The following is a 14,367-nucleotide window of genomic DNA, read 5'->3' on the forward strand; positions in this document are numbered from 1 at the left end:
ATATCTTCCTACATACTTGAGCCTAAATGACCTGTCAGCAGAGGGTGTCTGTGACAGTTGCAAGAGAATGGCCTTACTTGCTCAGGACTGTGTGTGGGTGTTAAACATGGCACTTTTAAGCATAAATTTATGAGGTGCAAACTTTTAATGCAAAGATGACTCATAAAGTTTCAGAATGTGTAAATATGAAGCACAATCTTAACTTATACCGTCACTGGTGCGCACCCACAGTAAAACTAGCCTTGGTAGATTACCAAATTGTTTGGACTACCAGGAAACTGACAAAAATCTGTCACTCTTAATAGGCTGATGAGAAAAAATTCTTGGGTTGATTGTAACACTTGTGTGGTGGTTATCATCTTAAACTAGTGTTACATGTACTTAATCTGCATTTTGCAATATTATGTTTGACGGCAGCATTCAATTAACTCTATTTCTGATATTGTGAAGAAAACAATTCTTTTGAGAATCTATACTGGAAAACTTAAGTAGACAGCAATTATATAGTAGAGTAAAAAAATTCGAGGTAAAGACAGGAAGAGTATGAAAGAATAAAAGTATAAGGGATTTTTAAACCAGTTTTGTAAATCAGGCAGTAAGAATAAAACAGAAAAAGAATCATAACTAAACATTTGATCTGAATGTTGCAGTAAAACTAAGATCAGTATTATTTTTAATTCATTTGTGATGTTCCTTGAGAGTTTTATGCAGTTGCTACAAAAATGTCATAAAAATTTCCACTAATTAAGATGAATTGGTAAAAACTAGACCTTTAACCTTATTGGGAGCAATAGTTGGAAGTAGATTATTTAGCTGTCAGAAAAATAACCTTGGAAACTGTGATCAAACAGACACAACAAGGAGACCTAGAATTCAACAGGATATTGTTTTAATAATTCAAAATTGTGGCCCTTAGAAGACAGGAAGAGTATGAAAGAATAAAAATATAAGGGATTTTTAAACCAATTTTGTAAATGGAACCAACCGATTATTCAAAGTTTCCTGAAAATTGCTAAACTTATAGACAGAAAAAAATTTATAAGATAAAACACAGTAAGTTTTCAGATTCTAACTTTAATAAGTTGACAGTGAATTTACAAAATAAATTTCTGCTTAGCTTTTTCTGCACAAAAAATTTAAAACACCATAGAGGTGTTTTCTTCTTTTTAAAAAATTTTTCGTAGGTCAGTAAAAACAGAGGCCAGAGAAGAGATTTTAAAGCTGCAACTGCTGCATACTCAAAGAAAAACACTACAATTAGCTTTTGATCGCTTCAATGTAAAATAAGAATCATCTTGTAGAGCCACTAAGAATCAACAGTAAGGTTTTCTGAAATTACACATATTTACAATAAAAAACAAATTTCTTGACATTGGATCATTCTTTTATTAAGTCTGGAGGCCCACTTAAGATTATCTCATTTATGAGAACACCCACAGATAGTAACAAATAAATAAGTCTGGATTCCCTGAAACACCACCCATGCACACAGCTGGACCATAAGGTGGTTTTTAGTTAAACAGCAGCTACCATATTTGGTCTTATGCTTCAAGCTGTTACAAACACAAAAATGTTTGCTCAACTCTAACTTCAGCTATTTACTGATGAATTCACTTCCTATAAGAGACAGACCTCCTAGTTTCTCTAGGTTGCTACCTTGGTTGATTGTCTTTTGAAGAGTCAGTGCAGTATTAGGTGAAGTCACAAGCACAATGCGTATTGTGTCAGTAATACTTAGACATCTGAGTAGCCAAGTGAGCAGACCACGTTAGGAAATTCCTTACATGCTTATTTAGGCTTCAGCTCTTAAACTTACTGTAAAGGTTCACTAGGTGCTCATAATCACCAAATCCTAGAGCTTTTCCCCAGGCGGTTTTACTAATTAAGGACAGGAAAAAGCATAAGCCTTAATACTGAGGCCTAGTTACATTAACACTTTGCAAATATTAATAAGTTTGCAAAGCCTTAGATCCTGATATTCCCCCTTTTCATTGATTTAGTTGGTTAGATACAGTGGGTAGTTTTCAAAATGTCTTTGTAACCTTCTCATTAAGTGAGAACAATATAAACCGAAGTCTCTTTCTGACAGAAGAGTCAACTGAGTACCTGTCTGCCAAAAACTTCATGGAAATGCAGGCAGCTGACAGTAATATTCAGTCTTAACACATTAAGCCGCTGCCTTTTCATAAGTTCAATGGGACTGTCGAAAGAATGATTATCCATGGCAAGCATTATTTTGAAGCATTCAGCTTTGTAACTTTTAAAAAAGTGACCTCCAAGTGAAATGCACGCCCACCACAGCTTTATAGGCACACCCCACATCTTTCCAGTCCTGGCTCATCGCCAGCCTCACTCACTCAACGCGCTTTCTTTCACCTGTAAAGCATTTACTCCCGTAACGCCTACTGAACACAAAATTCACTTAAATGTCAGTTCCTTATTTATCCCTCTGTAACACAGTGGAATCTGGATTTTATCTGAGTGACAAAAATTCCCATTCAACTAGGTATTAGGTTCCCAAAGGGCAAAGTTCACCTCTTATATATTTTTTTTTTCCTGTGGCCTCCACCCTCACCCGAGCCACTGGCTCTGCACTGAAGCTACCAAACTCACCCATTACAATTTCACAGCAAGGCTTTTGCTAATTCTCTACCACAGGTTAGTTCAATTTCATATATAGCCCTTAATACTGAGGCCGAGTCACATTAACACTTTGCAAATATTAGTATGTTTGCAGTCTTAAGTCCTAATGTTCCCCCTTTTATTGATTCAGTTGGTTAGACATGGTGGGTAGTTTTCAAAATGTCTTTGTAACCTTCTTGTGAGAACAATATAAACCAAATTCTGACAGCCAGCGTAAACTGAGTACCTGCCTGCCGACAACCTTACAGAGATGAAGGCGGCTGACAGTAACAGGCTTAAGACAGAAGCTCCTGGCCCTGGCACTCAAGCCCAGACCAAACGAGCGGGGAGACAGGCAGGCTACTACTGCTGTGAGGAATACTATGCAGAAAACTCTATAAACATAGATGTGTGAGGCACAGAACGTCTTTATTGCCACAGGAAGCCAGTGCACTCATCCCACCTCACCGACAGCGGTTACAGTCACAGAAACGAGGACTTCACATAATAAAGCACAACACAAGACTTGGAGAGAAATGGTCCCTTGGACTATATTGGCTGTAATACTGAGGTAACCAATTGACCTTGTTCAGTGAAAATACCTCTAACACAATGAAAAAAATCGACTAGTTATAACATCCAGTTCATATATACAATTCAAATAAAAATATATATTATTTGCTTCAATGTATAGCAAGTTTAATACATTAGTGTTTACAAAATAAAAACCGTATTCTACTGAAATTTTTCTTGTGCTTCCCCTTACCACTAAGCACGAAAAAAACCAGGAAAGGATGATACTTAAGGAAACTTATTCATGGATTTAAAGATGCAGTCTGTCTGGTCGTGAAAGACAGATAAATATTAGTTGGAAGATTACCATATCTTTAAAAATTGCTTATTAAAATCTACAAACTTGAACTGTAAGACACAATTAAAAAAAACCCACAAAATTTCTCAAAATAGATTAGAATACAGGAAACGTTTCATGAAACTACTGAGATACTAACCAGTTCTATGGCTAATATTAAAAACCGAACAATCTATGTAAATCATATTCATACTATTTCTACATACAGTGAACAATACAACCACAATTATCAACCTAAAGCTAGCAACAAAGTTGCAAGGTCCATGAAAAGCTTCTTCAGTGGGCAAAACACTATGGTACAATTAAAACATTTAAGAAGGGAAAAAAGCCTTTTAATAGTATAAAAGTTGTTTACTGGTGTTTCTACTGTAAAGCTATTCTACAAATCAACATGAAAAAGGAATTATATATGTGACAGTGATCAGAGACTACAGTGCAGACATTTCATCTGACATCTGGCTGATGAATTTTAATATAACAGACTGTAACTTAATATGTTTATTCAGTTATGACCCAGAGCAGAACTGAAAACAAAAAACACATATTCCAAGTCAACACACTCTCCTGGGCAATCTCTGGGTTTAAATCTGGAGGAAGGAGGTAAAGCTGTCAAAAATCTTCTCCTCTTAAACCAACAGAAAAATATACATTGGTAGAAGTAGTATTTGTTTTTCACTGTGGATTCCAATGGGAAATTCTGGTAAGTATGCAAGTATGTTATTAACATTTAAGCACACTCTCATATATATGTATATAGCCCACTAACTAAATAGGGAGAATTAAAACAGATTTTCAAGTTAAAATGAGTTTTAAGAAAAAACTGCATTCATAAATCCGAAAAGTATACAAAAATGAAATTGTAAAATAAATAATGAATATAGGTGTCAACTAAACCTTCATAGAAATATGCCTGCAAATGTGGATGCACCGGTCGTCCACAACTGTGAACTGTTTGGATGGGAATATGTTCCCCAGGGAGAACCATCTAGCTTCTCTGACTCTGGTATGTAGAAAAGGATTTTCTACGTACAGGAATTTCTGGATATAAAACAGTGCTTACTCTACTACATATATAGCCTTTGTTAACAGTCATCATTCTTATCACATTTAGGGTTAACTTACTATGTCTTAATCTACATAACACATTCTGAAAAAACAATGTTGAAGTCAAGGCTTTTATGCATGGGTCCATTGTTTCAGGCTCTCTGTCCAAGGAGCAGCTTCCTATTTTTGTCATACTTTAAGTAGCTGTCATAGTATGCAACCTGGATCAACCAGGTAGGAGAGATTTTTCTACTCTATTGCTCATCTTTTTAACTCCACTCCAGTATTTATTAACTATTGCCTAATTAAGCCAGTAAAAATGACACCTGACTGCTAAGAAATGAGACATTTCCTATTTAAACAAAATCAGTTTTATCAGGTATTAAAACTACAACATTTTCCTTGGCTTAAATTGAGTATCTGCTTTCCATTTTTCCAAAGTCATTACAACCTTGCCAACAACTACATCACTTAAACTTTTAAACTTTCTTTTTTATGACTGCAAAGATTCTGAACTCTGACATACAATAATATTTACGTAAAACACTTAAAGCAGACAATGAAATTTCAAGTAAAATAAACTTTATCCACATCTATTGGTCCAAACAGGTCTCAACACCTAGATTTTACTTCTATAAATTACACAAGTACATTGTACATTCTTAAATAGTGAATGCTTACAGTATTAATTTGTAAGCCTTTCCACATAAAATGACTTACACAGGAATGTGGATCAGTATTTCTGTTACAGATTGCAACATTCTCTCAGTTTACTCCTTTGTGGCTGTGGTTTTGTCTTCCTGGTTTCCACAGACTACTGTATCAGTCCTTATGCTTTGGCTATGAAATCTGTTTGTGCTGAATGAGGCAACATTGGTTATTAAGGCTTATTTCTATGATGGAGCACTATCCTTAACTCTGATGCCATTTCCAGAGAACAGTGGAAGAACCACAGCTATCTTGAATCTTCAGGCTCTGTTTTGATGACTTTCTTTTCCAAAGTAAAAGCTGAGTGAGGATAGTCTTTTAAAATCCCAAGGCTCTCTGTAGAAAAATGGAAACAAAATATATTAATACTTTACATCAAAGGTCACAAAAAGAACAAAAAGAAAACCCCAAACTCAAATCCCAAAACAAGCAGTATCAACTATTCGTAACTGCAATTCCGTACAAAATTTTTATGTTTATAAAATTGTGAATTGTGTCTAAGATTTTGGATTCCAAGTTACACATCTCTCTAAGCCTTCGTGTCTTCATCTATAAAATGTGGATAGGATCTATACATGGTAGTATGAGACCTAAATTACAAAACGCATGTAAAGCACACAGCATATAGAACCTACTGATTTTTATTTAATGCTTGGTCCAAAGTGATAAATAAAATATCTAAAATAAAACTGGTCGCTCACATACAACAAAGTTACTGGCCAAAATATTTACTACCAATGAAGACATGAGGCAGAAAGTCATTTTTCATGTTTAAACACAGGACTACTTTTAAGTTTCTCTAGTCACAAAACCTTAATGTGGGAGAAACAGGGATAAAAGAATGAAGATTCTATTTTTCATAAGGACTCATTCCTTAAGAGTTACAAGGATAATTATTTGAACCTCAAACACACACTACAGAATGACAATAAAATGTAGTATTTATTTATGTGAAGTATTAATACTGGGGGATACACACACACACATACACACTTTAAAGAGGATTCTAGAAAAGTAACCAACATTTATAGCTTATCTGAGATTAGGAAGTTGACTTTATGAATTTCCCTCTCTGTACAGAAATTCAGCATACAAAGAGTAACAGTAGCTACCATTTACTGAATTCTTATCAGCCAGGCAATTCATATAGGTTATCCTGTTTAATCCTCCTAACTGTTCAGTGAGGCAGAAATTATGTTTTACAGATGAGACAACTGACTTCAAGTGACTCCTAAAGTTACTTTAACTCAAAGACTGAACAATACTGGATTTTTTCAAATGGTGTTGGTCTCTAATACCTTTACCCCTAACTCACTTTACTTGGATAAAAACATGAAAAACGCCAGACTATACGAGAAACAGTTGCCCTTTTATGGAGTTCAGTTTACTTCTGAGATACAAGTATCACCCCCCAAATGCAGCTGCATGAAAAGTTCAGATTTTAGAAAAACACAAGTGGTTTTCTTTTAGCATGACAGCAAACATATAATCAATTTCATATTATGAAAGGCAAGAAAAGGGAATATGATATCTAAAGCCAGTCATTTATTACCTGTTTTACAATCTTGCATAAAGCCACCATTCATGTAATAGGTAATCAAAATAATCTCAACCTTCAAGAGCTTTTCCCTGTCTATTTTTTGGAATATCATGTTTTCAAAAAACAAAACAAAACTGGCTATTAATATGGCAATCTGTTATTTCCAAGGTGAGAAAACTGACCAGTAACAGTATTAGCAATGACCCCTTTTTAAGGAGGGATAAATAGAAGTTAGGAGATTAAAATCAAAATACAGTTTATTCAAGTATTACTCCCTCTAATCACATCCTACATTTTCACCTGATGAGTGGGACTTTGCCTCACTGGAGTAATGTCTACTCAGCTCCCCATCCACCACAAAATGATGGGGTTGTCTGTTCTGTAAATTAGGCATTCGGAGATTCAAAGGTCTTTCTCCTAATGAAAAGAAAAAAAGGAATATGAATAATTAAAAATGCATCACGGCTTTCTTAAAAATAAGTTTCCATGGATTGCCTGAACACTCCTTAAGAAATAAGTAAGGAAAGTCAACAGGCACTGAAGAATTTAAATGCTAGCTGGAGAAATATTTAAGATAATAATTAAGGGAGAAAATGGCAATTCATGCTAGTCTCACAATTTTTTGTTCTGTCAGGACATTTCGACAAGCTAATCACAAATGAAACAAAAGACTGAGATTTCCAGGCATCTTCTTATTAGTGCAACCATTTTACCAAGGTAGGTCATTAACCACATAATAACAAATACTATAGACACAGAAATCTCTTCTGTGGCTCAGATGGCAAAGAGTCTGCCTTCAGTGCAGGAGACCTGGGTTCAATCTCTGTGTTGGGAAGATCCCCTGGAGAAGGCAATGGCAACCCACTCCAATATTCTTGCCTGGAAAATCCCATGGACAGAGGAGCCTGGTGGGCCTCAGTCCATGGGATTGCAAAGAGTTGGACATGACTGAGCAACTAACACTTTCACACACAGACACAGAGATGGCTTCAAGCCAATTGCCAATTACTAGAACAACAGCAAAACCTATGGCAAAGCCAGGAAAAGATGTAATTAGCACAGATATGGTAAAAAATGTCTCATACACCAAATCATATTCCCTATCATAAACCTAAATCCATCACACTTAGCAAACTGCTGCCCTGCACTGGAATATTCTGGTGTCACAAATGAGAGTAATCAAATCTTTCATTAATGTCTTTGATTCTTAACTCTCAGGCTTCCCTGGTGGCTCAGATGGTAAAGAATCAGCCTGCAGGGCAGAAGACCTGGGCTCGACCCTTGCATCAGGAAGATCCCTCAAGGGAATGGCTACCCACTCCAATATTCTTCCCTGGAGAATCTATGGACAGAGGAGCCAGGTGGAAAACAGTCCACGGAATTGCAAAGAGTTGGACACAACTGAGTGACTAACATTTCTTAACTCTAATCTTAACTGTTAAGGATGACTGGAGAAGTTAAAAAAAGACCTCCACTGAAGTTTCTGTAATATTTTAAAGGAAGAATGTTCTTCACCACTACTCTGATCTGCTAACATGTAATGTTTTACTCTATAGTTGAAGAAGGCTGGTTAGGATGATATTCCTATTTAGAAATCTTACTTTTTTGACTATAGTAACCACTCTCTAAAAAAGCCTAACAGTAATACATAAAAAAGAAGATCCTACAAAGTTGCTTTTCTTCAAACACTGTCACTATTTCAAACTAGAGGATCTATTCTGATACTTGGATGCTATCCATCTTTCTCCAGTCAAGCATAAGCCCCAAGGAGGCAGGGTCTATCCGACTTACCGCTACATTTTCAGTATCTAGCAGCGTGGCACACAGGAGGCATAAACACATATTTGCTGAATGAGTGAGTGACAGGCACTGGGAAGTTTCTTCATGTGTGGATACAAATGAAGGAATTTTAAAAATGGTAAAAATACTCACGAAGCAAAGCCTTTTACATCTAAAGAGTTTAAGAGGACAACTTCCAAAGTATATGCCACACAAAATATCTTCACAGAATCTATAGAACAATGTGAAGCCTGAAAGAAGATAACATTTCTACAAGTCTCTCCCTTCTTATACTCTCTTCAAATCTCTATTTTGTCATAGTATTTTAGACACAGTTACCACATTCTCTGAGGAACCAAATGTTATAAATTTCAGACAAATCTGCTTATGTAGTCTTAAAAAAAATACACTTTTAGTCTTTTAAAAAATGATCAGCATCTCCCATGGAATTCATTTCTTGAGGAAAAATGATCTATACTATTTACATCTCCCATTCCCATCCACCCTCTACGAAATACATGTCAGTTACGTGGGCCAGCTCTTGTTTAGGGCTGTGGTGCTAGAGAAGCCTACTGAGAGTCCCTTGGACTGCAAGCAGATCACAACAGGCCATCCTAAAGGAAACCAACCCTGAATATTCACTGGAAGGACGAATGATGAAGCTGATGCCCCAAGACTTTGGCTACCTGATGCAAAGAGCCAACTCAGTGGAAAAGATCCTGATGCTGGGAAAGACTGAGGGCAGGAGGAGAAGGGGACGACAGAGGAAGAGATGGTTGGATGGCATCACTGACTCAAAGGACATGAGTCTGAGCAAACTCCGGGAGATAGTGAAGGACAGGGAAGCCTGGTGCGCTGTAGTCCATGTGGGTCTCAAAGAGTCAGACACAACTTAGCAACTAAACAACAAGGTTAAAAAAACTACAAATTAAAACTGCAGGAAGAATTCTTTCCTCTTTAGAAAAAGGGACAATTTAAAAATTTTGATAGAGAACTCTAATAGCATTTTTGTTTCTTTGTTTCTGTTTATAGTGCACCGAGCAGCTGGCACTAAAGGCGCGGTCACTCTAAGGATGTACCTTGTCCCTCAGCGCTGTCTGACATCAAGCCGTTAGGGCTGTGCTCGTCTGAGCTCTGCCTGTACAGTCCTGCAGACAGTCTTCTTTCGGCATGCTGCAGTCTGTCATAGCCAGCTTGGGTGCAGAGGAACTCCATCTGCTTTGCCATCACCTTTTCAGGCTGCTAGTAAGTAAAACGAAAATAAAATAACTAAAACATCCTAGATTTTTTAATGGTTTAAAGATGCCAATTTCAGACTCCAACAAATATATTTAGTATTCATTAAAATTAGTTCACACTTCATGTGGTATACACGTTCCATAAATATGCACTGATGTCTATATCATCATGTTAAAACACAGAATGCTGGATTTTGTACAAAAGGAAAAAAAGCTTTCTGCTCAATCCTATAAAGAGAATTCCATTCTAGTTCAAAAGCAAATAACCTTAGCTTTGTCTTCCAAGGTACCAAGTCCTTTTAAAGATTTTTCTTTTAAAAAGAACCTCAGAGCAACAGCACCATCTGCTATAAACTGCTTCTAACACAGGGTGAAATCTTGGCATTTTTATTTTAGGATTTGGCACTACACAAACTCCGATATGATGACAGTATGTTTGGGGGAGAAAAGGTGTAAAACGGCTGTCTAGAAGAACAAGACAAACACACCTCCCACTAAAATTAAACAATGCAAATTATGCAGAAAAACCTCAGTGCCAACAAGGATCTTCATCTTCATCATGGAATGAAACTGCAGTGTTTTCCAGCCACTCATCAAATGACATGTTTTATTATTTTTTTCAAATGACATGTTTTAAAATACACAATTAGTTGGCTGACATATAAATTTATCTGTCCCTTCTCTAGGCACGGTTCTAAATTACCTGTGTGTGATATTCAGAGCACTGTATTTGTGCTATTTTGCCAAGGAGGTAATAGTCCAAAGGCAATGAAATGAATCGCTGCCATGCTACACAGAAGATTCATACATAGGCGGCTCATACAAGGAATGTGCTATATAAAATTAGTTACAATAATCCTGATTCACAATAGCAAAAATCAATAGGTGAAATATGCTGACACATAAAATTACTCATAAAACAGAATAAAAGCTTACACTATTTTTCTGAATCAAATAAACCAGATTAAAAGGAATTGTAACTTCTAATTCATTTATTATTAATTAATAAAATTTCAATAAGATTTCTGGAGGAGGAAAATTTATTTTTCATTTTCTCCACATGAAAACACAAAACTTGGCACCACTAAATCTGACCAAAAGCAGATTGGTCATTAGAAGTGAGAAGATCAATAAGAATAAAACCTATAGTACCTATTAAAAGGCAAAAATGACTTTTAAAAACGTTAATTTCTGTGTACACAATAAAATTACTTAGTAGCGAAAGCACCTGAAAGTACATATTAGTTTTTCATTATACATGAATTGAAATGATTAAACAATAGCAACAATGTTGACTATTACTATTTTACTGAGAACTAGAATTGTTTTATCTCACAGCTATAATACACACAGAGTCAACATGGCTGTTTTCCTGGTATCAAGCTGCTGCTTCTGAGTTTTCTTAAGTAGAGAATCTGTCCTACTTCCTACAAAACTTCAAAGAATAAACAAGTAGCAGATACTGGGTTCTGCTCACAAAGCAGACCAAACCTAGCTGATACTGCTATCCTGTTGACACAACTGTGGATCAGATGACATTGTAAAAACAACCGGGAATAAATTTAGTCTTTGGATGAAACTCAATCTAAAACTGAAGCCAGCTGAAGGGGCCACTGAGTTTTTCACCCACCGAAGCTCCTATGAAGTGTTAACTAATGGCTGACATTACCTGTGAGCTAAGAGCAGTGAGCTCCTCACTCTTAGCTTTAGCCTGCTGGAAGAGTGTCTGCACAGAGTCCTGGAAATCTGGAAACCCATCCTGTAGGTCAAAGAATATGTACTTTTTACTTTAAAATAACCATATTATCAAAAACTCAGAAGATGAAGCAAAGAAATCCACCTTAATCCTGATACCTGAATAATCAAGATTAAGATTTTAACATACAATACTTCATTTCAGTCTTTCATAGTACAATTAATTACCTTATTTCCACAGTTGCAACCTCAATAAAACATACATGTTAAAAGATAAAAAAGTTTATACATTCACAGTGTTTTACACTGAAACACAGATTTTATGATCACTGATAATAATAATTATATAACATTTCATCTGGTGGTCTGACTGTTTAATCATCATCTTCATATTAGACATTTAGATTATTTGCCTTATTTTTGGTTTTATGAAAAATACTGCAAAAATACTTTCATGGAAATAACATTTTCTATAGTTTAGATGATCTAATACAACAGATTACCAGAAGTGGAATTGGTACAAAAGGATGAACACTTATGCCCATCACATGTGTTCCTCAAGGGCCTTTACTGCTCTACTGTATCATAAGCAAAGTATGACAGTTTTCCTCGCCAGTACTGGGTGTTGTTTTCTTAATTTTTGCCAATTTGTATTTTTGTTTTGATAGTCAAAAAAATTTAACTTTACATATTGTAGCTACACTGAATATACAGTTAGATTTTACTTTGTGATTTCTTCTGTTACTATACAATTCAAAAGACATTCTCTTTTGGAGATTTGAGAGGAACTCAAATCTACCCTCTAGTTTTCTAAAGTTTTATTCTATTGTTTCTTTCATTTTTCAAATGTTAACTCTCTAACCTATCTGGAATCTATTTTGTTACATGTAATGTGGTAAAGATCCAAAGTAAACTTCCAACCCAGATTTCTGCAGAATTCTTCCAGGCTGACTTAACATTTCTTCTTTACCATTTCACATGACAGACAATGAGGTGAGGAATCAGAAAGACCTGTACCTGTGTTCTGATTCCACCACCACTTACTAACTACATGACACTGGATGAGTAACTGAACCCTTCTGAACTTTAGTTTCTTCATATGGAGAATCAGGATAAGAGAATCTATCTATCAGGACTGTTGTGAGATAAAGCAAATGAGATATTGCCTTTAGCATACAATAACTACTGAATAAATATATCAGTTGGTATTCTTATATATACTTATTTATATCTATTCTTATATTAAGTAGAGTGTACTTGGGGCACTCTACTCTTGGGTAACACTTCAACTTATTTCCATTTTATACCATACATATATACATATTATATACATGCAAATCCATTTACTAATTTTATCAAATTTCTTTGCCTGTTTAGTGCTCCATATAAAATTTATAACTACAAACATCATGATAACATGGTTGTACTAACTCTACTAAAAGTTACTCAAGAGATCCTCAAAGATGTTGTCATTAACATCCAAAACATTTTTCTCCTTGTTTGATAAAGCTTTATGTTTGTAGGGTAAACTATGAAAAACTAAAGTTGTTATATAATAACAGCAAAAAAAGATGTAATAATAACAAATTATTTATACAATTTCAAGTATGAAACACTGATTCATATTTTCCCCATCAGGGTCTTTTCAAAAAATTATTTCTCCTCCGCCAATCTCATGTTTTCAAATATTGCGTCTACTAAAATTCATTTCCTAATAATTATTAATAATTGTCCATTTAAAAAAAAATCATAGACATGAAATAAAGTAATTTAGAGTCAAGAGAAAATAAATTTAACATCTTGAAATAGTCTTATGTACCTCCATGGTGGGTTGATATATAATCAGCCTTTTTAAATTAAGAATAGCCACCTTTCTAGGCCTGTACAAGACCGAGGACCCTGGGCTTAAAGGAATGCATAGAATACAATCATTAACTGAACTAGAATGAATTTTATACAAGTGTATATAATTTAAATGAAAAGCACACTTTTCTTAGTCATTCCACTTTTCACCTAAGAATTTATTTAGACCTAAAACCCAGCCTTATCTTTAACAAATCCTCCTTTAAATTCGAAAGTTCAATGAGGTAAGCCAGCAGAAAATAACATCCGTAAGAGCAGCTATCATTTTTCAGGTGCCTACAATCAACCAGTTTCCTAACTATGTTCTGTGTTTTACTTGTATTGTTTCATTTTATCCCACAAACAACCCTAGAGTTCCCTCATTTTATAGCTACAGACATTGGCTTCAAAGCCTATGTCAGAACCGTAAAATCCTTGAGTTGCCACTTTTGTGAAACTAACCAGAGGCATTTATTTCCTTTATTTTAGAAGACAGATACAAAAAAATAATACATTACTATGATTTATGTCAAAGAATGTCCTGCCTATGTTTTCCTCTTGGAGTTTTATAGCAGCTGGTCTTACCTTGAGGTCTTTAATCCATTTTGAGCTTACTGTTGCATGTAATGTTAGAGAATATTCTAATTTCATTCTTTTACATGTAGGTATCCAGTTTTCCCAGCATGACTTATTAAAAAGACTGTCTTTTCTCCACCTTATAGTCTTGCCTCCTTCTTGCAGAACTGGCCGTAGGTGTGTGGGCTCCCTACCCTATTTCATTAATCTATTTGTCTGTTTTTGTGTGCTAATACCATACTGTTTCGACTACTGTAGCTTTGTAATGCAGAACCACCACATGACCCAGCAATGCCATTCCTGTGTAGGTATCCACAAGAAACAACACTAATTTGAAAAGATACATGCATCCCAATGTTCAGAGCAACATTATTTACAATTATTCACAATTAATTATTTACAATTAATTACAAGGCACAAGAAGCAACCTAAATGTCCATCAACAGATGAAT

The 14,367-nt window shown here is 35.3% G+C and overlaps 1 protein-coding gene across 3 annotated transcripts in view; it reads right to left on the reverse strand.

The window, feature by feature from the left end:
• Positions 1-3,028: 3,028 nt before the first annotated feature.
• Positions 3,029-14,367, reverse strand: part of NAB1 (NGFI-A binding protein 1) — a 49,133-nt gene continuing 37,794 nt past the window's right edge. Inside the window, exons 5-8 of one of the 3 annotated variants that reach the window (XM_061432663.1) lie at positions 11,472-11,561; positions 9,644-9,803; positions 7,086-7,202; positions 3,029-5,581 (exon numbers count right to left, since the gene is read on the reverse strand). In XM_061432663.1, the coding sequence (XP_061288647.1) occupies positions 5,493-5,581; positions 7,086-7,202; positions 9,644-9,803; positions 11,472-11,561 (456 nt within the window). In that variant the 3' untranslated portion in view covers positions 3,029-5,492. Of the gene's footprint in view, positions 5,582-7,077; positions 7,203-9,643; positions 9,807-11,471; positions 11,562-14,367 lie in introns of all 3 variants that reach the window. The other 2 variants (XM_061432656.1, XM_061432668.1) reach the window with 2 other exon arrangements.

Source organism: Bos javanicus, chromosome 2, assembly GCF_032452875.1.
Source record: "Bos javanicus breed banteng chromosome 2, ARS-OSU_banteng_1.0, whole genome shotgun sequence".
In the NCBI taxonomy this organism is placed as follows: domain Eukaryota; kingdom Metazoa; phylum Chordata; class Mammalia; order Artiodactyla; family Bovidae; genus Bos; species Bos javanicus.